The sequence below is a fragment of the Poecilia reticulata genome, linkage group LG9 (genome assembly GCF_000633615.1).
Source record: "Poecilia reticulata strain Guanapo linkage group LG9, Guppy_female_1.0+MT, whole genome shotgun sequence".
Lineage (NCBI taxonomy): Eukaryota > Metazoa > Chordata > Actinopteri > Cyprinodontiformes > Poeciliidae > Poecilia > Poecilia reticulata.
This window is the reverse complement of record NC_024339.1, coordinates 11,746,766-11,774,172: the sequence shown is the minus strand read 5'-3', so window position 1 is coordinate 11,774,172 and position 27,407 is coordinate 11,746,766. Positions and strand designations below refer to the sequence as shown.

At 37.8% G+C, this 27,407-nt stretch overlaps 1 protein-coding gene across 1 annotated transcript in view; it reads right to left on the bottom strand.

Annotated features, from left to right (window-relative positions):
• The window catches only part of rtn4r (reticulon 4 receptor), a 60,831-nt gene extending 33,768 nt beyond the window's left edge, over positions 1 to 27,063 (bottom strand). The window contains exon 1 of the mRNA XM_008417902.2: positions 26,458 to 27,063. Within this exon, the coding sequence (XP_008416124.1) occupies positions 26,458 to 26,479 (22 nt within the window). The 5' untranslated portion in view covers positions 26,480 to 27,063. The remainder of the gene's footprint in view (positions 1 to 26,457) is intronic.
• Between the last annotated feature and the right edge of the window lie 344 nt (positions 27,064 to 27,407).

Below are 27,407 nucleotides of genomic sequence, written 5' to 3'. Positions count from 1 at the left end.
ATAGATAGATAGATAGATAGATAGATAGATAGATAGATAGATAGATAGATAGATAGATAGATAGATAGATAGATAGATAGATAGATAGATAGATACTATATGTGAATAAATTTCAAGTCTTACACCGTATGTTTACTTTTATTTCAGGGCTACATTCAGTTCTACAATAGAGATTTATACTTTGAAAGAGATTAAAAAAAAGCAAAACACACAAAGTTTTCACGTTGAACTTGTTTTTTCTAACTTCTTTAACCCAGAAAAGGATTTAGTTTATTAGTAATATTAAAAATTGTAGAGTATGCCCTATTTAGATCAATATTACACAGCCCAGAAATGGAATCAGAATTAGAATAACTATGAACTTAGAATCCAGAAATACTTAATAGGAACAGTCACTGCTTAGTTTATATTACTTTTAACCCAGAAGAGGATTTAGCTCTCTTTCTTCTTTTTGTCTTTCCTTTGGTTTGTTATTTTGTTTGCATTTCCTTTTAATTAATGTAAAGCACTTTGAATTGCCTTGTTGCTGAAAATGTGCTATATAAATAAAATTACCTTACCTTACCTTTTGGACTATGGAAATAATATAAAGTTGTTTAATCACAAAGAAAATGAAAAGATATGGTGCAAAATTTATGTGACTCAACTGCATGAGGGATAAAGTTTAATGGACCAGCAATCTCGTGAAAAAACCCTGAAGTTTAATTGAACAAACACCAGCATTATATGCACGGTATATCATCCTGTCATCATAAACTTTGATCGGCGAGTGCAGAGAAATATCTGCAGTGCTTTTTCCATTTTTGAAACCGTTTGCAGGTGTTTTAAAAGCTCATAGTTCATAAGTAATTTCTGTCCATACACAGGGCGCAATGTCACTTCCATTTAATTGCAAGATATTTTGCAATTAAGCTGAACAGTTTAAAGTAATGATCGCAAATTAAAACTCTTCATTTATTTATAAAGACATATCAATATGTCTATATAAATATCTTAAAAAGCTGACTTTTAGAAACATGAACACAGCTATTAGGGTTAGAGCGTCAAATGTTAACAGGATAAGATAAACAGCCTTGAACATGTGAAGTAACAAAAGTCCATCTCCATTCATCAGTTGTTATTATGTAATGGCTACCATGAAAAAGCCTTTGTAACCCCACCCACCACAGTTTTGTCAATTAATTTTCTTATTTTCAAGGAATCAGAGTTTCAAAGTCTTAAAAATAGCTTTAGTTATTCTTATCCATCCATCCAAGCATCCTTCCTCCTTGCAGGAATGTAGGTCAGCTGATCTTCAGTGGGTATTGGATGGTAAAGAACACCCAGGTCAGGTCAGAGAGCCATGCATGTACAAACTCACAACCAAAAGCAATTTAGAATGCATGTTTTTCAATAGTCCAAGTACCCAGAAAGAACCCATACACCCACTGGGAGAAGAGATTCACACCCAGAACAGGCCAACAGTGACGCAAGCCCGCAAATATTTGGACATAATCAGAAGTCTTTGAGTTTAATAAAATACCCACACCAAATAGGACAATCTTTGAGAATTGTAAATGTTGAATAATACACCAAAAAGCTGAGACAACATCCAACAGATGCACAATTTCTTTTAGCCAAGTTAGCAAGTTGAGTTTTCCTGGTAAAAATTGAGTTTTCCTGGTAAAAACTGTTTGACAACTGCTTTTGTTAGTGAAAAACAGACAATTTGCCTCTGCTATTTGCAGTTTTGGTGTTTTGTGCCTGAAGTTTTCCTGGTACAACCCCCCCCCCCCCCCTAGAAAGTAGAAAAACGTGTTTATGCTTCGACGAGGGAAATTCAGAGATGTGGGGATTCTCAGACGTCAGCGTCTTATTTGCCCCCAAAAAAAAAAAAAACAACAACCGTCAGACACGGCACATTTCATTCCGGTCATAATGCTCATTTGCATTGGGACATTTTGTGCTAGCTTTGACAGCCAATGATTTTATTTTCAAAAATGTAATTATATTGTTCTGTAAGTAAATAGTTATGTGATGCCAAAACTTAACACCTACCAGCAGGAGGTGGTTCATAAATATTTAGTTTTTATCATAGGTCATAACTTTTCATATCTCTTAAGAGCTAATAAATGTTAAAAGAACAATAATAATTTTTTTTTATGTTTATTAAAATCAAAAGTCTTAAGATATATATGAAAACTAGAAATGAAGAATATGACATGGGGGCTGGAGCTGCACAGTGGCACAGTTGGTAGAGCTGTTGCCTTGCAGCACGAAGGTTCTGGGTTCGATTCCCGGCCCCGGTCTTTCTGCATGGAGTTTGCATGTTGTGCATGCGTGGGTTTTCTCCGGGTACTCCGGTTTCCTCCCACAGTCCAAAAACATGACTTTTAGGTTAATTGGCCTCTCCAAATTGTCCCTAGGTGTGAGTGTGCGTGTGCATGGTTGTTTGTCCTGTGTGTCTCTGTGTTGCCCTGCGACAGACTGGCGACCTGTCCAGGGTGTACCCCCCCTCTCGCCCGGAACGTTAGCTGGAGATRGGCACCAGCAACCCTCCCGACCCCACTGAGGGACAAGGGTGAAAGAAAATGGATGGATGGATGGATGGATGGATGGATGGATGGACATGGGGGCTACAAACTGACAAAGGAGCAAAATGATCTGGAGGTAAGATAACCTGGAGTCAAAAGTAATTTTGCCTGACACAACACAGTTGGGCTGCTGCCTATGTCCAGTGGTCATTGGGCGACAGGTGGGGTACACCCTGGACAGGTCACCAGTTCATTACAGGGCATCACAGAAACACATGCGACAAACAACCATGAGTGCATTGACTCATTTAGAGCTAGAGTGTAATGAAGAGAGCACATAGAGTATCCAAGTGAAACGCTCATATAGGAAGAACATGCAAACCGCAGACAGAAAGAGCCCAAATCAGGATTCAAACTCAGGACCTTCTTGCTGCAAGGTAACAGTACCAACTGTTAAACTATGCAGACTTTAAAAAAATAAGTCTTTAATATAAACAGACACCTGTAGCACTGAAAATTTGACTATTTTGAAGCAAGACATGAAGAACGACTTTATAAGACTAATATATTTTCTGTACCTCACCCCTCTCATGTTTGTCTTTTTTTCTGTTTATTATGATTAACAAGGCATAGACAATCAATATATGCAACTTCATGACGTGTTATTTGATCTGTGTTGCTTCCCTCAACTGGACAAAATGCTCGTCTTAGTCGTGGTACTTTTACACAAACATAAAACATATTTGCTTCAAAGTGAAGCTTTCCATTATGTGGCTTTTTACAATGTTGCCTGCTGTGTTTTACACTAAAGAGCTTGTTCCTTACCAGAGATAGCTGGTTGACACAGAGCAGGACAGGAGCGTCATGACCTACGGTGCAGCATAGTCTCTAGACCACAAGGATATTATATCGGCAAGATAAGCAACTGCCCATTAGATTGGAGAGACCCATTAAGTTGGGTTACACAAATTTCTCTCTACTGACTGCCTTCTGATGCAGGCGTGAATAAAAATGCAAAGCCTTCACCTTATTGGAAAGAAAAACAGGCTCATGGATTACTAGTTTTTCATGTTTTTTTCCCCTTAAACTGAGACACAAAGAAGGGATAAGCGAGCCACAGCAGGAAATCCACTTGAATACTTAAATGTACCATCGGGCCTGTTTGCACTGAAAATACTTCCCTGTTCTATGTGTGTGGTTACACAAGGGACATATTTTTTTGAGAAGCTTTCAAGATTGATGCTCACTACTAGTGGGCCAGTTGAAATGTTGCAAGCAGAATGAACCCAAAAGTGAAAAGAAGATCAAAATATCACTGGATAATTGTCACCTTTACAAATGTCATTTATCCAAAAGGCTTTTCTGTCAATAAGACTCTCTACTTAGAAATGAACAGTTGGTTTCTGGCATATACTCAGGACTAATATCCCAGCGGGAGAACTTATCTGATGGGAGCTTACATTTAAATTGACATTTTAAAGATCAGACTTGGGGTCACCATTTGGAGTCTATTCCCTAAAGAAACTTAGACGTTCTTGGGAACATTGCGACTGGACACGCTCCCCCAAACAAAGTCGATAAAATATCTGCTCATCAGGAGATTCTGTCAGTCAGAGAGACAAGATCACATCAATCATGTGGACTCCAGTTCTGTGACTCAGAAAAAGTACGGATCATGGATGGACTGTGCTTTAAATAGACACCAAATGCGAAGAATACAGACCATTTCTCTTACTTAGGTCAAGTATTCTCAAGTTGCTCATGAGCTTTTGCACTGATGTCAAGAATAAATTCATACCTGACTTGCATGTTAGTGTAAATTGCATTTACAGTTGAATTCTTTACTGACACTCAAAAGAAAAATTATGTGTTTACAGGTACATTTAATTCTGCAGTTGGACCATTTAAGAGGGTTGCATTGCAAGTAATGGAGAAAAAGTGCTTGTGTTTACACCTGACAGATTAAACTTCAAAGAAAAAATCAGATAAGACCTTTTCTTTTGGGCTGTCATTTTTTTCGTTGTTATCCTGCTTTTGGTGACCATGTTGTTTGGGAAAGAAGGGCTGGTAAGAGAGGCTAAACTGGGAAGAACATGCTGAATTGATTCAAAAGTGACCACTTACAGTATATACAGGATTTTGAGTAAGAGAAGTAGACAAGCTCATCGCATAAATTTACATTCACAAGCTAGTGCTTATTACTAAGCTACATTTTATGAGGAAAATTTATATTTAAAGACCTACCTACTTCATTTCAGGCCATGTAAAGTGAGCAAGAAATGACAGGAGATGAATGACCATAATCTAAAGGAATAAAGACATCAGATAATAAAGTTAGTTTTATTCAACCAAGTCACTCTTTATTCTTCCCTTTAGCTTTAACTCTGAGTTTTCATGTTGATTAAAATATGAAATTTAAAAGTAACAGACTAAATACTGATTGCAACATGTGACTGGACATACTTGATAGCTGTTAGCTGATGGCTAATTTTTGAAAATGGAAATTCTGTGATTTATCTTAGAGCAAATAATTATCTTAAATAAAGAACATTTACATCAAGTGCTTTGTAATAGAGAATTTGGTTATGCTCATTTTTAATTGCAGTCTAGATGCAGAGGGGAGAAATCAAAAGCAGCTCGGAGTGAGTGCTGCTAAACAACCGGGCCACCTGTTGTTTTGCACCTGCTGCACATTGAATAAAGTAAAATAACACATTCTTTCACGAGTCTCCAAAAGTCTCTAAAAGCTCCACAAAAAGTCACTAAATTTGCTATTCACTGCGATTTTATAAAAAGAGCCAAGCCATAACTGAGGTCTGAATACTAATTATTGCAACAAAGTCGCTAAGTAACTTTGTTGCAAGGTAACGTTGCTCAGGTAACGTTACCACTTTAAGTCGGTAATGTAGTATCTTCACTCAGTACGACAGCTGAAGACTTAATGAACTCTAGTTGGCTGAGACTGCTCACTAAAGATCCTAACTGTTTGGTGTTCTGGCCTCCAAATATGACTTAGATCTTATGGTTTACTGTATATTTGCGATATATACATATACTAAATGGAATTTTAATAAATTCCTTTTAAATTATTCATTATCATAACTCCAGCATATCCCAGTCACCATGCATGACTTTATTCATCCAGTTGCAACTTTCTGAAGTCATTTACAGTTTGATGCCATCTGTTTGAAATGATCATCTTACTCATCCCAGGAGGTGAGTGGAAGAGTCTTTAACCTAATTCCATGAGAGATCCTTTCCTCAACTACATCTGATGATTACAATTCTCCTGATCAGAAGCTGAAAAGGTTTACTTCTCTGCAGATGTGTATCAGTCTGTAAATTGTTTTCCCCCCACACATTTCCAACATTTTGAATCCAAACACAAGTGGAAATTCTGCACAATTTAAAAAGTTTTCAAAGAGGTAAATATTTCAGAGTCAATTTTACTACAAGCAACACTAGTTCATAACTTTAAGACAGAGATCATATGTGAATATTTTTCATTAAAAAATAAATTTAGTAGCCCATTTTTGCCCATTAAGTGCAGCGAGGACATTCAGCTCCCCAGGCTAACTTATGAATAGGGCAGTCAAAGCAGCAGGTGTTGTGTTATTGCATCCATTTACTATCCTGGAGTTTTTTTGAATCCTTTTTTATTATTTTTTTTGCTTCTGGGGAATTATGGACCTTGTTCAGAAGCATTTTGTTGCTGGTGGGAATGCCGACTTTTTACACATGCCAGCATCTGACATGCTTTCTTTTATGGAGCTGTGTTTTGACATTTTCTGTCCAACCTCCAACCCTGCAGTTCAACACTGCTTTTCTTTTCTTTTCCCCAACGCAAGTCAAGTCAAATCTTTTTCACATTGCACTTATTTTAAAAATACCTCCTGAAGGCTTAGAGGTATACTTTGCAAGTTCAAAAAGCCAATGAATTTTAAAGGGAGCAATTTGTTCACTTCTGGCATATGACAACCCAAAACAAGTGGACCAAAGACAAATAAGCTTTTATGATTATATAGTCTGGTTATCTAAGTTATGCTTAAGACTGCATAATACTTTCAGAAAAGTCTATCCTTTACGTGTTTTATTTCGCCAATTTGCTTGATAAAGCAGAATACCTGATGCAAGGAACGGGAAAATTAGATACTGCTTGTTTTTTTAAGACAATCCTATATCTGATTTAATAAAATTAATATGTTTTTAAGACATAATAAGTAGGCACAACTGCAGAGTATAACAGAATGTATAGCTATCTCCCAGAGTCATTTGTTACAAATGATCTCACCCTCTTTCTAAAAGCTGATAGTCAACATCAGTCACATTCATCTGTTTTTATCAACTAATCTCATATAGATAACCCATCTGAGCAGCTCTTCCAATAGTCACTCCGGTACAATACGCAGCTAATGGCATAAATATAATAAAGGCACCATGTCATTTATCTTCTTAGTACTGTTATTTCTAAGTCAATTAGCCAAATCAATATGCTGGAAAAGTTATTACCCACGTTATATCACAGGAAAGTTAATTCTGTGCAGTTTGGTCGCCTTTATCAGGTTGACACCAAGGTAAAGGCAGCTGGATGAGAAATAAGGATGATCGATTGACACCACTGAAAGGTGACAACCTCAGCTTGAACAAGTGGGAAAATTGAGAAGGAAGTAGAGAAAGTGAAATCTAAACCTTGAGAAAAGATCACTATGCAAAGTAGCAGAAAAAAGACAGACCATAATGCAGAGAGTGGCATTAGTATGCATGCTTTTATTCCCTTTTTTAAACTGCCTTTCTCAGTTTCCTGGGTTCTCCGCTGCTGTCTGATCTTCAGCGCCATCACCAATCCCGCTAGATCATTTTCCAAGGTCTCTTTTCCCCTGTTTTATCTTAAACATGCCATGTCGGTGACAGCAATGTCGTACGGGGAAGAGGCAGCTGAAATGTTTCTTTGAGAAACTTATGAAACTGTGGTGACACTCGATCCTTTCCTGCTGCCTGGCAATACAGGGGATGTATACCTCACCAAGGGTTTGTGCTTGAAAGATAAGATTTGTTTTAAGATACAAACAGGGGCAAAAAGAAAATTTAAAAAAAAAAAAAAAAAAAACTTTCTAAGAAATGACAGGTTTTTGAAATGCATAAACATGCGCTGAGTGGCAGAGAGAAGGAGGATTTTTGTCTTGCAGTCATACTGTATGTTTTGCAGTTTGGTGCAGTTGATCCAGAATAAACTATTTCCTATCCCCTGCAGACTTAAACTAAAAAACGTCTGGAACAAGTATGAAAAAAGTATAGAAAAAGTAAGTGAAGAATTTTAAATTTAACCAGTGGAAAGAAAAAAAAAGTATTTGAAAAGAGTCAAGAAAGTGTAGGTGTTACATCCCCCCGAGCAAAATCTGTTGAAACGATGATTGTCCTTATTGTCTGAACAAGGTGCAGTAGTTGAAAGGTGAACAGCTGCCCACATGATCCATTTAGGCACACAATAATACTATAGCTAAAAATGTTCCAAATTTTCTTTGACTTGTGTTGAATAAAAAAAAAAATATATATAATTATTTTCCTACACACAAATGAAGTGGGTGTTCTGCAGTGGTGGGAGAGACCTTTGCAGATTTCTCAGGCATTCTGAACTTGTCCTTTTGTACTGTATGAAATGTCCTTGCCAGAATGAAAGCCAGTAAGATAGAACCAATTTCTGTGTTCATTCGGACTACATATCGACTTTTAGATGGAAAACATCAAAATACGATTTGTAGTTCTAAACACTTTAAGGAGATTCTTTACTTTATTTTATTTGAGCATACCAGGAAGTTCCTTGAGATAAAATGACCAAAAGGCATACCAATGTGCTTTTTTGTCAATGTGTTATTTATTTTGCTGTAATGTCCATGACGACTACTTCATGTAGGATAGGCGATGAGACTTGTAGTGGCTTTTAATTGCCAAAAGCTTGTTCACTGGAGTTCTTGTGCCACAAATGACGATTCATCTATTACAACCCGATTTTTCTTGTATAAACATAAGAGTTGTTTTGGCTTATTATCATAGAACCCAAGAAATGTCAGAATGGAGCAGTGGAAAATATGACCTGAATTATTTCAGTTTAATTATTTGTGCACACTCCTTTTTTTATTTTAGTTCTTTGTGTTTTGGGTTTATTTTGGTCACATTACATTTTAATTTGGGATGACATCCTTGGAATTAAAGGAAGATAAAAGAAAAACTGGTGCTCTGTTAAAATCTCTTTGAAGAAGGAGTCGATATGCCAGGAGAATGCCTTGGCCTTATTTCCCTTCCCTTTCCTGTCTTCCTGTATGCAGCACAGTAGATGAGAGATAACCGCATACTCAGCTTAACAGCAGCTTACCTAAGGTGGGGGAACTCTTAAAGCAATCTTGTTTCATCTTGCTTCTTGTGGCAGAAACTAGGCTTTGGTTTGTCTTTTTAATCGACATCTGGACAATTAATATTTATTTCTGTGTAATTTCTGCTTATCTGTGCATCCTACCCCGCAGAGAGAAACAGGCTGCACCTGTCTTGATGGATATTCAGAAATATAAATTAACATTACGGATCGTGTGATAAGCATATGTTTACGTAAAGAAGTGCAAACAAAACCCTTTATGCTTTTAGTCTGCAGCCTGTTAATGGCTGCTCCGAAATAACTACTTTTCTACCATAGTAGCTATTATGCAAGTCCTTCATGCATTTAACCTGCATAATCCTCCATTAAAGTGGCAGATTATGATAATGGAGAAAAGTACAAACAACTTGGAACATTGTAGGTCAAAACTGGATAGACAATTTCGTATGTTAATTTTGGTGATGTAACATGTCATTTCTCAACGGTTACATTAGACTGTGGTTCCAAAGCAACTTTCAGCAAAGGCGTTTTTATGTGCAGAGACACGTTCCTTCTAAAAGCAGCAGTAGAAGAACACATTTACTAACGCAGAAATCGCCTTTCATCTTTTATTTAATGAGAGATTTGCTTCTATCCCTACATTAGTTTCTTTTTTTCATATGAATTTAATGCATAGACTCAAACATTTACTCACTAATGAAGCTAAAAGCACATCGACTCATTAAATTCCATTGAAGGCAAAACATCTGAAGTTATTCTGTTTTCATATCGCCATTTAAAAGGTGAATCTCTAGCAACATGTCTGAGCCAAATAGTGGGAAGTCTGGAAGCAATCAGTCACAGTTTCGATGACACCCATATCAGCACTCTATGCCCAGGCCACCATCTTGACGAGTCACGAACAAGTCACACTGCGACTTTAATAAGCAGTTAATTACTCCTGTCTTGACCTGCCGCTAAAATGAGCCAATGTTTCTGTTATCTGTGCAAAACTGCATTAGCGTATGCACCCCTTCTCCCCCTTCCTTCCCTTAATGGCCCTAATTAGTTGTAAAAGGAGCTTATTCTCCATTTAAGTGGATGAGGAGTCGATACTGTAATACGGTCCCAATATGCTCGGCTCCAACTCTATCTCATTGAGAAGGTGGCACACAAGAGGATAGCTCTCACAGCAACAGCGGAGAGCCGATAAACCCACTCTGTGATAAAGAAGGAATTACATACAGGCAGCACTCACTCGCTGCTGATATGAGAAAAAAAAAACCCAAAACATAATTAGTTTGATGATTAACTGACAGAGGGATCATTACAGTAAGGCTGTTTCAGTGGCAGTTGCATAATGTGGAAAAAGTTTCCACTGGAGAAGATGAGGTATCAGCAGGGCCCATTATCAGGAGAGAAAAAAAAAGAGTCATCTTCTAGTCAATAGAAATGAAAACATACTTGAGATTACTGAAAGAGCTGGATGCAACTAAAGTAGAAACGGTTTGTTTTTTGCTGTTGAGTAGAAAAAACAAGAAACATAAAACAAATCGAAATAATTTCTTCTTTGACTTTTGCCAATAAGTAAGGAACTAGAAAAAATACACATACTTTTATAGAGAGCGATATCTATACAGATATAAAAATATAGACATACGACAGATAAGTTCTCTTCTGAAAGAAAAAATCTTTACAGTCTAGGATTTCAACAAAAATGCTGTAAGACATAGGGCATGGTAGTAGGTCCATAAGTATTAATACTTAATACTTTGGAGCCACATTGCAAACTGAAATCAAAATTTCAACTTCAATGCTATATTTTGGTACTATTGACAAAAATACAGAAAATGCAGCTTCCAAAAGAAAGCATAAGTTGGTTATGGCTAGAAATACTCAGAACCAGCTGTAATTCTTGTTTTCTTTCACACTATGTCCTTTTCCTCTGTCCTTAACATCTTCATCTTACTTTTGAAGTTTAAGGAAAGCAGAGTCAAGATAATGTGCTGACACTGTATGATAATAATAATAATACAAAAATAAAAAAAAACATTACCAATGTTGTGGTTTCTAGTCCAGAAAACCTGTGTGGGCATGTGCCAAGTGAGCCTTAATTTCATTGCCTTCAATACCCTCAGGGCAGCCAGTCGACATGTATGAACCAGAAGCAGACATTTTACAAAACACCTTTAAGACAGAAGGTGAAAATGGAGATGTGTTTTGCAAAATTTAAAAACATAAGAGTGATATTGTGGATATGATCAAACAAATCATTGACTTTGATCCCAAAACTCTATTTGCAAGTGAATGTAAGGTGGAAGGAAAGTAGAAAATCTCATAAAATATCCAGATGGGTGTAGAAAGGGCCTAAGTCGTGTCGCTTATTCCCATCTGTAATAAAGTTTCCAGTCTCCTGTCCAACTGAGGGGTTCGGTACCTCAAAAAGGTTAAGAACCACTGATTTAGAACAAACTTAGAATTGTGGAGTCTCACTTTAACCCAGAAAAGGAATTAGATCAGTCACTCTTTAGCTTATTTTATCAGAAACTGTAGAGTACTCATTATTTAGAAATGGAATTAGTTACTTAGCAACCCTGAACAGGAGCACTTAGTTTATATACTTTAGAACAACATTAGATTAGTTTTCTTTCCTCTTTTTTCTTTCCTTTGGTTGTTATTTTGTTTGTATTTCCTTTCAACTCATGTAAAGCACTTTGAATTGCTGAAAATGTGCTATATAAATAAAATTACCTTACCTTACCTTATAGAGAGCACTGATAGACAGTGCTCTCATAACAGAAATACCTAATGGCTGTTTATACTTTCTTATTCATGATGCTAAGGGTTCTGACTCAGCCTGTCTCCATTACAGAATAAAGTATGGATAGAACTGATGGGAATTGAAGTGAAACTCCAAATAAGTCCAAATACTTTCCCACCAAAGTGCTTCCATTAACAGCTCAACCAAGCATGTGATAGACATTTTCAGTTAAGACTAGCTAAAAGTGTTGCCTTTTTATTAATTGTTGCTACAAGATTCACTTTGCTATAGAACTTTTTATTCTTGCATGTCTATTTGTTCCCATATTGACAAGCACTGGTTGTGTGAATGCAATAAATTCAATTCAACTCAATTCAGTGTTATTTATATAGCGCCAATTCACAACAAATATCTTGAGGCATTGTATAAAAAAAATATTTCAATTCAATCATACATACATTCCAATTTATACTAATCAAACTGTATAATAAACTTGAATAATTATTCAAATTAGTCTGAAATGTTTCTATCTCGGGAAACCCAGCAGATTGGGTTTTCCTTAGGTAGACGGAAACCCAAACCTCTTATCAGATTAGATTAATGTCTAATCTGCTAATGGAAATTTAATAATATCTAATAGCAGTGTTCATTTTAATTTGATCAAGAGTCTAAAGGCTCTGTAAGCAATGTGGACATTTTCTTTTCTAAAATTACTGACCAGCAGTAGAGAGCAACTGACTCATTGGGGTTAACAGTAGAAAATGGAGTGAGGTTGAGACAAAAGAGCAACTTGTGGACAAATTGGCAAAGGTGTGGGTTGACCCAGATCCCCTTCTTCTTCACATCTTTCACATCATTACTTTAATGGAACAGAGAGGAATTAGTTCCTCTCATAACCGAGTTATGAAAACGGATGACACGCACATGGCCAACTCAATGCGAGTTGTTTATTGTTAGCAATTTTGTTGTTTGCTGCTGTGACACTAGAATTCCCCATAGTGTAGCTATCTATTTAATAACATTACTGTAAGGAACAAAATAACTCAAATTTACCAATCTTGGTATTAAATTTATAACAGGAAATAATGTTCTATAATTTGGGCCTTTATTCCTTCAGAAGCTTATGCTTATGCTGTAAAAAATTTTACATTTTAACATCCGTGGCATATTTTTCTTTTACTTCTAACAGCTTGTAGCAGATTACATCAAAGGCAAGGACATTACTGAACAATTGAGAAAAAAAAATCTTGACCAATAATAGAACAAAATAACTGGAACCTGGTATGAACTCCTGTTGTGTGATTCAAAATGTTTTTGTAAAGATCGTGTTTTTCAAGCACGCCAGTTCAAGTTATCAAGTGAGCAAAAGTGAAAGGCATATGTATCGAGACGTTGATAGAATGCCAAAGTATAAAAATCTGTTTTTGATGTACAATGTGTGCTTCTCCAATTTGTCCATGGATACTTTTCATCCTGGTAGTGAAATTCAAGGAAGCTTTTGATGGACATTGTTGCTCCATAACATTCAGTTAATGTTTCCCGCCATTACTGAAAGGGTGCCTTACTTATTGGAAGAGGTTTTTATGTGTAAACTAAAACCTGAATGTGTTACATGGCAATTTGTTACTAGGGAGACATGGGCACAACCTTTATTCAGAGACAATACTGATCACACAGATTTCTAAGATAGATTTTCTTCTTACCTGGGCGCCAAAGGATATAGAAGGTGTTTCTGTCGTGCTGTTTCTTTTATTTCAAAGTCTGTTTTGTTGTGATTGTAGCCCCTTCCAAGTGAAATCAGATTGAGGTTTTCCACTCTGATTTGTCATGATTCAGAAACAGTAAATAGGATTCAGGGGGCTTTGCGGAGTCACAAATGTCATTAACCTGGAGGAGAATTCAAAGCAATTTCCGGTTTGTTTCACCAGACTAAATTGTAGGAGAGTAACATGAACCTTTCAACCCTACTAAAAATATAGTTCACCTGCTAAGCCTCGTGTAAGCAAGCAAACAACAGCAGATTTAGGCAGTCACTTTCCTTCTACTTTTATATATATGTACTTGGATGTTAGGTTGGCACTTCTGAAATATGTGTGTGAGTGCAGACAGAACGGGGCTGAAGACTGTCCTGTCTCATATTTCACGGTTTCAATAGACGCTTGTTCTTGTAATGCCTTTTAAATGCCAGGTGGGAAATACTTAACGGTTAGGCACAAACTCAATATGCTAATGCCTTTTAGCATGGCTGCAGAACAGAAGAAAACATAACCTGTCAATTACCCGTATTACAATTGCTAAACCACATGAAATCTCCACGATACAAATGAGCTTAAATGCAAGCTGCGAGTTGTGTTGTTAATTACAAAATAATGTCAGAAAAATTAACCTTTTCTGACTTATTGGGATCGAGTTGAATTGCATTAAGTTTAAAGAGGCATATGCCAGTTGTAACTTCATCAAGTGCTTAATTAAAGTGCCAGGTGGAAATTTCTGGCTTTGATTTTTGCTAACAGAGGAAATGCTGATCTGTCAACACTCATTACCCAAACAAATGGAAGAGGGTGCACTTTAAAAGACAGATGCAAAATGGAAAAACAGCAAAGCAGTGACTAAAAATACCGACTAGATCAAAAAGTATTGATATTACAGCCAATTTCATTCCTTGTTGGCAATTTTTACTTCCACAAGAATCTGCTGGTCGAGGACCTAAGACGGCACAGTGGGACCGAATTGACTTCAGACTACTTTGTTTGTCATACAGATATCATTGAGACCCCCTCAGCATAATTTGTTTACAGCTCAGAAACGGAGAGTTGGCAGAGCTCATTTCTCTCTCTGGGATAATTGCTGTGATGATGGGCTTTGCTGAAAACATGAGCAGGCATGAGAACAAGCATGTGAAATATGCAGGAGTGGGAAAAAAATGTTTACTCCTGCAGACCTCAAGACATGGGGGCGTGAAGACAAAGTCAAACCAATGTACTTCAGTTTGTCATTCTTCTGTGCTTCATCAGATATCACTTCTTGTCATCATTCCACTTACGATTCACTTTAGAACTACTGTTTGTTACGTTTAAGTCATGCAATCAGTTTTTAAACACTATAGCTTATTTTTCCTTAAAGTACACACTATTTTGGTTTTTGACTGTCTCAAACTTTGTAGTCTCTTGTTCTGGTATCTCTGGAAATGTGGAATTAAACCACTTACACACAATAAAATTTCAGGGTATTACAATCTCAAAATGTTATTGGAAATCTGGCTTTCAGGGGAAAAATGCAGCAATCCAGGAAAAACCAACCAGATGACAAATTGTATCAGCATGGAATTGATTTTCAGCAAGGTTCAGAAGAACAGCTGTAATGGAGTTTAAGTGTGTAAGAGCTATGGTTTTTGGCCAACTCAAAAAGCAGTCACGCTTATACAGAAATGTCATCTGCAGAGGGAGATTTGTTGCATGTCACAGAAACAGAGAAATCATTGTGGTTTTATGAGGGTGCAGGTGTAGAAAAAAATAAAAAAGGGGTGAGGGGTAAACGAATAACCAAAAATGAAAACTGAGTGGCATAATCTTTAGCTAGAACTAGCAAAAGTTTCCTCTGATTTTTAAATGGTAGACAGACAAAAATGTGAAAAGTTTGGTTAGGACAAATTGTCAGTTTTAAAAATAAATGACAATCAGTTCTGAAATCTTATGGGTCACATCACTGCTATAAGTGGAACACAATCAAATTTCTACTGTGCAATACTGATGAAATATAGTATTTTACATAACAGCGCTTTAAAGGGGCTGAGTTTTCAAGTTTGTATTGCATACTGAATTCCTCCAATTATGATGCAGAAACATATGAATGAGGAACATGTGTGAAACAGTCCAACTTTTTGACTGTCTCAAACAGTCAAGCACAAAAAGAAAAAGGGGAAAACTAACTCATTATAGACAATTTTCTAATTTCATCTACTGATGATGTAACAATCTTGGACGGAACTCGAGTTCACATAATCCTGAAGCCATGCATAACATATGGTCGATGTGAAACCCATTGTGGGCTAAGTGGCTAAAGTCCATGCTCGCCTCTTTCCTGCCAGCCTCCAGATCCGTAATAAATCCCCTCACATTACCCTCCCTCTATCTTTCCATCCCTCCCCACTGCCTCCCCTGAGCCCAGCAGATTACAGATATCATTATAATGGACGTCCTGGCAGGCTAGTTGTGGTCACATTTAATTTGCCATGGCCTGATATCTACACAAGATAATCAGCATTTACACCTGAGAGTGATGACAGAAACAGCAACAAGGTGTTCTAGGGTGAAACGGTAATAGAATTATAAAAAGAAGATTGATCAACACAGTGTAAGCTGAGCAGGAGAAAGCAACAGTAAGAGAGCAATATACAGAATATGGAAGAATATGCATTTAGCACACAGTCCACAGGGACAGAGGAGAGCAAAGATGAGGCAGGGTTGTCAGATTTGCATTTAAATAAGAATAGCCTACTTTGAGCCCCCAGATGACTGTGAGCAAAACCTGATTCACCTGGACGCAAGACTTACACACCAGCTTAAAAGCAACTCTTTTCCTTTGTGGAAGTTTTGCTTTGTGGGGGCTGGCCTGTCAATTACATGTAGATAAACCTAAGTGTTCTTGCAAAGTGAAGGTTATAGGCTGTTCTTACTATGAGACAAGTGGGATTTCCTCTGATTCCACTGTTATGCTTCCAAGTATGTTTAGAGTGTCTTACTTCCCTCTTGCTGTCGTAGGATTTTGTCTTTCCTGCTTTACAAATCCTTTGCTCCCACCTGCAACTCACCTCATTCATTGGTGTATGAACAAAAGGTATCACCTGATGGAAATTTTCAAATCTAGTATACAGCTGTCAACATTAACCCCTTAATGCATATACTATTATATTACAGAATACAGATGAATTGCGTTTTCTGTTTTGAGCTAACAGCCTCTGTCCCATGAAGTCACAACAGCACATTACACGGTCTTGTACTGTGTTCAACATTGCAGAGTCGCAAACACAAGATGCTCATGGTTCCTTTGCCACATGTCGTTCCCCGATTTTCCCTGCCCCCTTTCTGTCAGATTACACATTATTTTGGCCACTGTGCCAAAAGATTTTAAAAAAGAAAAGAAAAAAACAGCGATGGATATTTGGATCAAACCAAAGTAGTATGTAGCAGACTTATTGCAATGGTGACTTATTCTTCTACAAAAGCACAATCAGTTTATAGTTAACTTTCTAAAATACTTTTGAAACAAAATGACTTCTTTTAAATCTCCCTGAATATGAAAACCTGAAAAAACAAAAAAAGGTGTCTGAGTTTTATGTTTTGTTTTGCAGAATTTATGAAAGTACTTTAAAACCAAAGACACATTTATACACAATCGTTTGAGCACAAGGCTACAAAATGGGTTGTTTACAGGTACAAAGGATGGGCCAAAGTTATGACGCATAGGTATGAAATGAAGCATAAATAAGTAAACAGGCAAACTGAGATGGAGTCATTTATACCTTTGTATTAAGCCACAGACATACATCTTAAAATGCACTTATAATTTTGATGGCTATTAAAAATTTAAACTCACATGTAAAAGGCATTTTTCTTTCCATCTCTTGGTATTTATCCTGGCTTCACTCTGACGCTGCTCACATCCTGGATCAGTGAGCTACTTCATCTGAATGGCAGTGCTGCCCGCATGAGGGAGAGCCAAGACGGGTTGACTTATAAGGCTGACAATGTATCCATTCACACATCTAATTTAAGAGCAGCTTCTGCTCTGCCTAATTAACAATTTACTAGGCCATCAGTCACTTCCCACTGTGGTATAATCAGCATCACTGGTGTTCAAGTAGCTATTTGTACACCTCCATATTTGCAACAAGATTGGAAATGACATTCAACTTTTAAGGATGCACAAATAGAAAAGAGGCCATTGGTTCAAGGATTGTCAGAGAACAACCATGAAAGAACAGACTGAACTGAAAGATGTTCCCTCCGCTACAGAATTAGATGAAGTGCGTTTGACAAATTAACCCTCTCTCTTTGTGCACGTTAGGAGCTCACACCACATAATGTCTTTGCCCTAACAGAATCCTTTGCAGAAGCACATTCACTTTTATCTTTGAATTTGTGGTTTATTTAATTTATGTCTCAGTATTGTCAGGCCATTTTTAATATATTTACTGTTTGGGGTAAAGCCACTAAAGGCTTTGAAGGTTTATGATCCAGGGGATTTTATGAAAATAAAAATACATACCCCCAAGTGAGTCCACTTGCGTCATCCTGAAATTGCATTCATTGCGCTAACTCATCTAGTTGGCCCTATTTAACAGCTAACATTTATTTTCCTTTTTATCATGGTAAGAAACAAGTTGAGAGTGTATCTGTGTGTTTGTGTTCTGGTGGGGATGGGGGTGCAGCATGTTCTCAGTAGGTTGTCTCTCCAAATTTTCTAACAGCACAATAATAACCCACAGAGAGGATTAAGGACTGGCAATCTGGGGGAATAGCATATTCCGTTTCGACTGCTTTACATTTCACCCCTCAGCTTCCTGTGTATAAACAAATGGAATTCCGCTTGTTTATCCACTTAGTTCCTCTGTCTTGCTGATTAGCGGTGTAGGGCTGGAAGAATGGGATAGCCTAGAGTAGTGGGTTCCAAGGATATCTGGGGCCAGCATGCATCTGTGTATCTGTGCGTGTGTGTGTGTGTGTTGCTGAGGATATGCATGTGTATGTGTGATTGTGCGGTATAAGTGCTACTTCAAGGGTGCGGCCAATTAAAGAAGCTCCCAAAGCAGTGTGCTCATCAGGATGCAGTGAACATAGCTGATCCACTCCTGGATAGCTTGCAGCAGTCTGTCACTGGAACTGAGGCTTTAATACCCCCCTAGCTTTGCAGCACATAGGATCGACATCCTTATCCTATAAACGCTGAAAAATCCATAGGGAGATGGACACAATCTGACATAAATGTTTGCAAAAAAGCTTTCTTGCATGGTCTGGTTATGCTATACAACAGCACAGATTTTAGGTAAATTAAAACGTGTTGCTGATCCGGTGTTCTATAAAAAGAGCTTCTATTTTTAAGTAGTGTAAAAATGGGAAAACAACAGAGCGCTTATTTCTGCACCTTCCCAAGTCCATATGCAGGATGAAAGCAAAAGTTGTAAACCCGGGGTTTCCAAAATCGGTCCTCAAGGGCTGGTCTCCAGCATACTGGTTCAATGCACTTGGATAAATGATGACTTGTTGGCAGATCTCTTGTAAACATCTGTATATTGAGGAGTTAGTAACCATCATCAGGGAGAGAATCAAATCATGCAGGATACCGACCCTGACGTGTTATGCCCCTGTTGTAATCGTGTGGCTTATTTTCTTATTAGACATATTAAAACTTAAAATGTCAACACTTCTATGAGGATTACAAAGCAATTACACTTTGGATAGATGTTTGCATGCAAGAAAAGAAGGAGGTAGTGATTTTTTTTTTATGGGGAGCTATAAATACTGCATTACATCATTTTTTAATTATTTGTTTGTACAGTGGATTGTGTTCGTAAATTTCCTGCACATTAAAATTCTATTTCACCTTGGAAACGTTATTTTAATTAAAAACCATGAAAAATTACCCCGTTAACTGTCTTAATTGTATCTCATTGAACAAAGCCACTGAGAAAGATATTGCTGTGACTAACTATACGTACTTTTTATCCATTCTGTTACTCTTTAACTGTCTTTACTTTGTACACAGAGTGATTGATGGAGTTACTGCTGCAATTACTTTTATGAACTCAGACTTTCTGTGTTCCTGGACTAGTGTTTTTTTGTTTGTGTGTGTGTTTGCTTTTTCTCAACAATCACTTTAAGTGTTTGCTTTCAGGACAGAAAGCAAACACATTAAATGATAGTTGGTTAATCCAACAATCCCTGAAATTTCCTCAGTTTTCTTCCTAACGACTGACTTTTCTATAACGACTCACAATCCCAAAGGTCTTTGGGATAGTACTTGAATGTTTACCAATTTCTAGTCAATTTTGCAAGCTTGTTTGTTTAGTACTGAGATTTTAGTTGCTTATAGTTAGTTCCCAGTAATACACACACTGCATGCTGTTTAATACCAGGAAATCACAAACTTAGCTTTGCCATGTTTCAGCCAAAATGATATCAACATCATGTCTAATGTCTGCTTTTAAAGACGCTGGGCGAAAGAGATAATGGCAAATGTAAATAACTATGATTAGCAGATGATCATCAGCTGAGAGGTAACAACCAAAGAAGTTGTAAATACATGCAGAAATCACCTGATGCAGGATATCAAGGATGCTTCCTCTTTTAGTTGATCCATCTAAAATAAGGTATGTGTGCTGGAATGAAGGTGCAAACCCACAGATTTATACCTTTAGTAATGCGCCATCTTCTTGATTATCCATTGACTAAACAAAAGAAATTGGGGAAAAAATATTTGTAGTGGATTCTGCCTGACAAAGTGTCCACAGTTATAATTGTTTTTGCTTCTTTCCAATATTTATGAAAAACTTGAGCTTAGACACCTCTCTTCAGTTGAACTTAAATTGTTTAACAAAAAATAATCCTCTTAAATATGGTCAGGACCAAGGGACGAGCTGAAGATAAATAAGAAAGCAGGAAATGTCCCTAATTTAGGGATATTTTGTAAGTAAACTATATTAGTGAAACTGTTTTTTTTTTTGTTTGTTTGATTTTTTTTTTTTAAGTCAAAATTTGTCATTTTGGGATGAAGATGTAACGAAGTGAGAGTCAGACTTTCTCAGAAATCTAAAATTAATGGAGTAAATGAATCACTGCGTGCTCCTTTAGTTATGATTGTTACATTATATATGTTATGGACTGCTAAGTAAAATTTGATATGTGGAATGGTTGGGGGATTTTAGTTTCAGCAATCTCAGTCCCTTCGTGCAAAAAAAATGAATAAAAATACTGCCATATTTGTAGCTCAATGTGTGCATGTAATAACTAAATCTTCTTATTTGGATTTAACAACTCCCTGCAGATAATTTTATTTCAACCAGCAGTTCATTACATAAACTCAACATTTTAGACATTAACGGGATTAAAACTTTTTACAGACTTCTATATCAGTTGCTGTTTTTAGACGGATTGAATATGCATCTGCCTTAACAACTTAACTGGTTTACCTGCTCACTGATTTGGGAAAACCAAAAAAGAGTAACAATTTCCATTCTTTAACTAAATTAGTTGTGTATTGTAGACATATGTAAATAACCAAGCCTGAATGTGTTTCTGCATTTGTGTGTGTGGATGCTTCTCTGCTGAGAAATGACCATCATTATATTGTGAAACCTAAACATATGAAGATGTTTTGTGATTATTAAATCCAAATAAGCTCAGAAATCAGAGCCTTTCAAAAGTACTCTTGAAGTCTGAAGCCATTAAGTGATCCACTCTGCCATTAACTCTGAGCTTTTTCTTTAACATCGGAAGCCCTCTTGGACTAATGTGTTGGTGTTTCATGTTTGTCTGCTCTGTTCTTCTGCTGAAAGTTTCTTCCCTTTCTTCAAAGGGAGTTGTTCCTTTCCACTACCGCCACATGCCACCTCAGTATGAGGAATCGCAGCAGTCAGTGAGTGAGTACAATCCGCTTGGCCTCCTTAGCTATTACTTGTTTTACTAGATGGCAAAATAATCTGGATTTTTCTGCACCATTTTATAACTATAAGACAGTTATACTATTATAACTAGTTATAATTATGGTTCTATATTATGGATTAAAGGATTCAATTATGAAACTAAAAGCCAAAAACTTTCATCACATCTGGTGTTTCAAGAACTTCATCAAGTTGCCACAGAACTGCTAGTGCACATTACAACAGGCTTAAATTGAAGGTAGTCAGAGTTTTGCTCAGTTTTTCCTGAATATGTTTTGACACCTATCCAGGAGTCTTTGTCAATTCTGTAGGTTCGCAGTTCAGTCCAACTCTCCTGCTCAACTGCACACCTCCAGAATTGAAAACCTGCATAGAAATGTTTTCAGGAAAAAATGAGCAAAAGACTGGTTGTCTTCAGTTTATGTCAGTGGTAGAATACATAAGTCAGAGGACTAAGAATATACACAGGCATACTGGTGCACGTCTAGAAAAAACATGGATGAACACAAAACAACTAACACTTTTAAAGCAACCATAATTTTAACAGTTATTTGGGATTCTTAGTCCTTGATGCTCAGGTGCTGTCCTCAATTGTTACAGGTTTAGTAATGTCTTGTTAAGTTTGCTCTTCTACCTATAAGCATGTAGGTAACTACTTCAACTGTAACTGTGGGGACATCCTGGTATAACATGGCAAATATATTTTTAAATGAAATCAACTATATTTTGTCATGAGTTTAGCCAAATACAGGTGCCAGTATTGCTGCTGTTTCAACAGTTCCCCCCCGTCCCCACTAGAACTTTTTAATCCAACAAAACCAAAAGGGACAATCAGGCTGAAGAGTTGAGAATAAATGCTGGAAATCTTGAGGTTTGAACAATCACTGTGTCTGCAGCATTGATCACTATTCTTCACAAATTCTGGTTTTGTGTGCTGTTGCAACATTACAATTCAATGACCCCTGCAGACTGCTTCTATTGTGCTGAACTATGGTGCACTCATTGGTCATATTGGCTGATTATGGACAATTGTGAAAAATTAATGTAAGCTGCATTCCCAAAGTAGCAGCTAATCTTTCCGGAGTATTGTTGCAGCATCCTGGAGCATCCTGATAATAGACACTTTAGCAGGAAAATATATTTCTGTCTTTATTCCGTTTTACTACCTGCACCTTCTTCAGACCTCCCCATAACTCAAAGAACACTACACACACACACACACACACACACACACACACACACACACACACGCACACACACACCTACACACGCACACACACACACACACACACACACACACACACACACACACACAAATGATCCAGGTAGCTCTCATCCTGGGCTTGTGTAAACATCCATACAAGCACTAAGATGGATCAATTTTACATTCCCTTTTAAGAGGCTTGAGATGTCTTGTCTCATTGGGAAGTTATAACTTGGTTTTTGATCTCACCTAATTCCCCTTCAGCAAATCAGTCATTTTTTGGTTTTAGAAATACTCTATCCATTAAAAACTTAATGTTCTCTGCATCCATCTTGTGGCCTGCTTTTAACAAAGCTGAAAGTTTTTGTGGATGGGGAGAAAATGTACTAATTTGACATAAAAAAAACCCTCATTGCGTTGTGGTTGTGGTTTAAGACTCCTGAAGAGAAAGCTTTCAGTTCCACCATAATGGTTTTATCCATTCATTTGCACTTTATTGGCTTTGCTTGGCAGTAGACAGGGAGCAACGGCACCCCCGAGCAACAGCTTTCCCACAGAGGCATTTGATCATATGCTGACTGGGTGAAAAAGAGTGTAAATTAAAGTCCCTCCTCACCCTGACACTTTAAACACGAGACACGACAGGCCATATTTTCTCAGCCAAATCAGGAGCCCAAGAGATGGATACCAATTATAATTGCAGCAGAAAAAAAAAATGAAAAAAATAGAAATCAGACATAGGTGCGTGTCAGTAGCCTGGTGCTAAATCACAACAACAGCAGTTGGATGATGAAAACTTGCCTGGAGGGTTTGAGGAACCCAGAGCCATTCTTTGCACAGTGATGGGATGTGCACTTGAATTTGCATCACTCTGTGACATATCAAAGAGAATACACAAGCAGATGTGCCTCTTTGATTTTCCTAGTTGTGAGATGCAGAGTTATTTTGTGGGTCCACAATAATCTGCGGCTTTCTTACAATAATCCTCCAGTTTTAGCCAAGTAATGAACATCGTGAGGAAGATAAAGTGTGTACAGCATGTTGCATAAGCTCTATATATCTCTGTTTGTGTGTTTATGTGTGTGTTTGGAGAGAGGGAGAGACTGCGTGTTCTTATGACTTTGGGTAGCAAATGGATTATAGCACATGCTAATGTAACAAACTAGATAGTACACACACACACACACACACATAAATACAAAAACACATTATCCTTAACAGGATGTTATATTGAAGACCATTCACTCAATTAGCTCTATCCCTGACCTGGGTCTGAATTCAAACCTCCACGTCTGATCTACAGTCTGAGGTGAATTTCACAATTTGCATCTGCCCACTGGGGTTTGCCGCAACTTTCCATGGACATCTATCTGCAGCCAAGACTTTGTGAGCACTCTGACTGAATGCTAACAGTGACAATATTGGAACCAATTTAAAGGGTTGCCCCAAACAGACAAGTGTTAAAACCACAAGTAGGATCTTCTCAACAGAAGAAGAAACATCACAGGGGACACTTGTGTATAAGAAACACAATCTGAGGATTTTTATTTTCTTTTGTAAATGGAAAAACTTTCATCTTCAGTTTAGATTACTTTCTTCTGCATCTGCTCTGAGTAGCATGTGTGCAAACACACGCCTATCGGACTATATTTAGTAGAAACCTGTTTATCTCTGAGTGGAATGTTGTGATTTAATAGATCCAAAAAATAAGCTTCAGCGCTATCCTGAACCGTAACCATTATCGGTACATACTAAACCCTTTAACGTTGAGCTTAGCCTAAACTTAGATAATATCCTTACTAAAGCCATTAACCACCCAACAATATAGTACACCACATTTAAACTGGGGTTTTGTCCACTACTGGCCTTAACATCATACATTTTTACTAGAAAATGGTCTAAAGAGGAACACAGACAAGAGCAAGCACAAATCTACAAACTCATTTATGTTTAGATTGTTTTTAATATATTGTGTTAACTACTAATTATTTTAATACCTCCAGCTAACACAGCGCTAGCACAAGTCATAACTTTGGTCCCCGAAAGGAAAATATCTAATCAGGCTCTTGGTCAGTTGGTCAGGCTCTTGTATCTTAGTCTATTGTAGAGTATTGCTCTGCCATTTTATACCTTTTGTTCAAATTTGTAAGTATAAATAAACCATTTTGTTCTCATCTTCATACATCATTGCACATGAGGTTATGTTTTTTGTTAAATAATTATTTCTATATGACTTATATACATACACATACTAGAAAAACAGTTCAAAATTCATGTTTTTCTCGTCCATTTCAAACTCGCATACAGACCATTTTGTATCCATTTACTTAATGCATGACATTACTTTGTTGTTGCAGTGGAGTACTTACAAGATTTGTGGAGTTCAAGGAACACAAAAATGCTTGTTAATGTAATTTAAATATATAGTGTCTGTACATTTAGTATTGCATTCTGTTCTCATTTATTTTGGTATTGGTCCTCATTTAGGTCTCCTGGCTTTTATAAAATAATTCTAAATATGATCTGACCAAAGCAACTAAGAGGCCTGTGGTTTGTAGATATTATTTATTGGATTCATTTGGCCACACTGTCTTGGCAGACTGCCCAAATATTATAGAAAATTACTTTTAAAGTGGTGGTTATGCTCTTCGCAGCTTTGCTGAAAAAACATCCTGTAGCCTATCAGACTTTTCCATTTTGTATCTGAAGAAGCCAATACAAAACAACCAACAAACAGAAAGATATGACATGAAGGATGAAGTGGTTTGTATTTCTATCTCTATTGGGACACTATATTGCCTTCCACTCAGTTGAGTAAGTATCTGTGACCATCTCTGACTTGATTTACTGTAGCCCTAACCCTAACCCCCACCTCTACACCACAAACGTATGTTCCAACACATTAGGACTGGGTTTTAATCCCCATTATGACCATCAGTCAAGATAAGGTAGGTGCTTGTCCTTGGAAAGGTCCTAAAGAGGCTACATAGCGCACGGGTACGCACACACACGCAGAGAGAGAAGGAGAGAGACACAGACAGAGAGGGTTATCTCATAGTGCTGCTTGTCAAGCAGCACTCACCATGTCCATATTATTATCTCTGCACTGCATTAAACATAAGCTTTTTGCACACGAAAGTAGGCTCGGGTACATGCAGGTGCAGGAAGACAAGCAGGCCAGGTGCTTCTCCATCCTTCCTCTTCGATTTCTCCTCCCTCTGCGCGCAAACGTGCGCGCTCTCACGCACGCACGCGCGCACACGCACAAAAAAATACCCTTGGCTTGCCGACAACACGCTCCCCCCTTCTCCCCCCCCCCTGCCTCCCCCCTGCCAGGGAATTAAATTCTTAACCATTTCTGGCGGGAATGGGATCGCGTCCGCGCTCTCATTATTGCACCTCCAGACACAGTCCAAAAGCGACGCGGCCCAGTTTCCCCTCACTTTGGCGGCGGCACCCTGCGAGCGGCGATGCCACAAAAACACTAATTATAAGCCAAGAAGCTGGAGAGGGATGTGGTGTTAGTGAGCCGCCAAGCGGACCATCTGCAGCCTCCATAAAAATAAAAAAAAAAACACACAAAAAAAAAAAACAAAGTCAGAGCGGATGCCTCGGTTAAGTTGCGAAATTAGTCACATAGACATCTCATTTATATAGAGAAACAACGGAGAAGGTAATAATTATTCTTAACTATAACTCAGTTAGTCAAGGTCGTTTGCATTACCAACTAATGTTGACCACTGTCCTATAACATAAAAACACATGTTGTCACAATGCAAATTAAAGGTCGTTTTGCCGTATTACCCGTCATGGTTTTTGCATCAGTTTGTCTAAAACACATTAGAGGCTGCGGAGTAAACTCCAATACGAGCAGCTGGTTCTGTCACAACGCACCGATGTGGATTTAACCAGTGTGCACAAACCCATCGAAATCCTCCAATTTAATAATAATAATAAAACTTATTCTCTACTTGCCATCAAAAACGACGGTCCTCATGGTTTAGATGGGGGTGAAATCCTGGTGCGCTATAAATCCAAGTCGAACGACTCCCGGTCGTGCGCAGAGATGGATAAGATATCCGCTATTTAGTTAAATTTCTGGGGTGATTGCAAATCCCAGCAAGTAAAGGTGGGGGGAACGAACAGCTTTGCACCCTTCAAACTTTAGCCGTAGGTCTTCCCAGGTGGGGAGCCACGTCTCCGCTCGTACCCTGGCTCAGTCATGTGGATGAGGATTTCAGGAAAAAGTCAGCAGTAAATATCCAAATTTAGATCAGCAGACTCGACACCTCCCCGAAAAATGTGGGACGAGCAGACGGCTCTGGAATAACAACAGTAAAAGAAAAAGAGCTCAAAGTGTTATTGCAGTTGTTGAGAATTAACAAAAAAAAAAAAAAAAAAAAGAAGAAGAAGCCAGCACCGAGTCCAAACGTTGTAGGCGCAGAACACATCCAGTTCGATCAATAATCAACTGTTCTTTTTTTTTTGTCACAGTATATTTTCCAAGTGCTCAGAGAGGAAAGTGTGCGGCTTGAGCGTGGATGACGGCCGCACTGGTGCGCATCAGTGTGCGTTCACCGGGCGGGGAGGAGATGAGGGCGGGGCGGCGAGGTGCGTCTGGCGGAAAAAAAGAAAGAGACAGAAAGAGAGGGGGAGAGAAAATTCAAAGGATGAATCTTTTATGGCTACGTGTCATGGCACAAAAAAAGATATCACCCCTTTTATTCAAAAAGAAAAGTTAGAATATTTATAATGGCAAAAAAAAAATGTCTCCAGGCTATTTCCTACCAGTGTTTTATGGTACCTACCCGCATTAAAGCTATTAATAGAAAGTGGTGAAATTTCCAGATTTTACAGAGTGACTCGCAGACCTAATGCCATTTCTTGCAGCGCCGTGCCTGCGCTCTGATGAATGTTTTATGCGC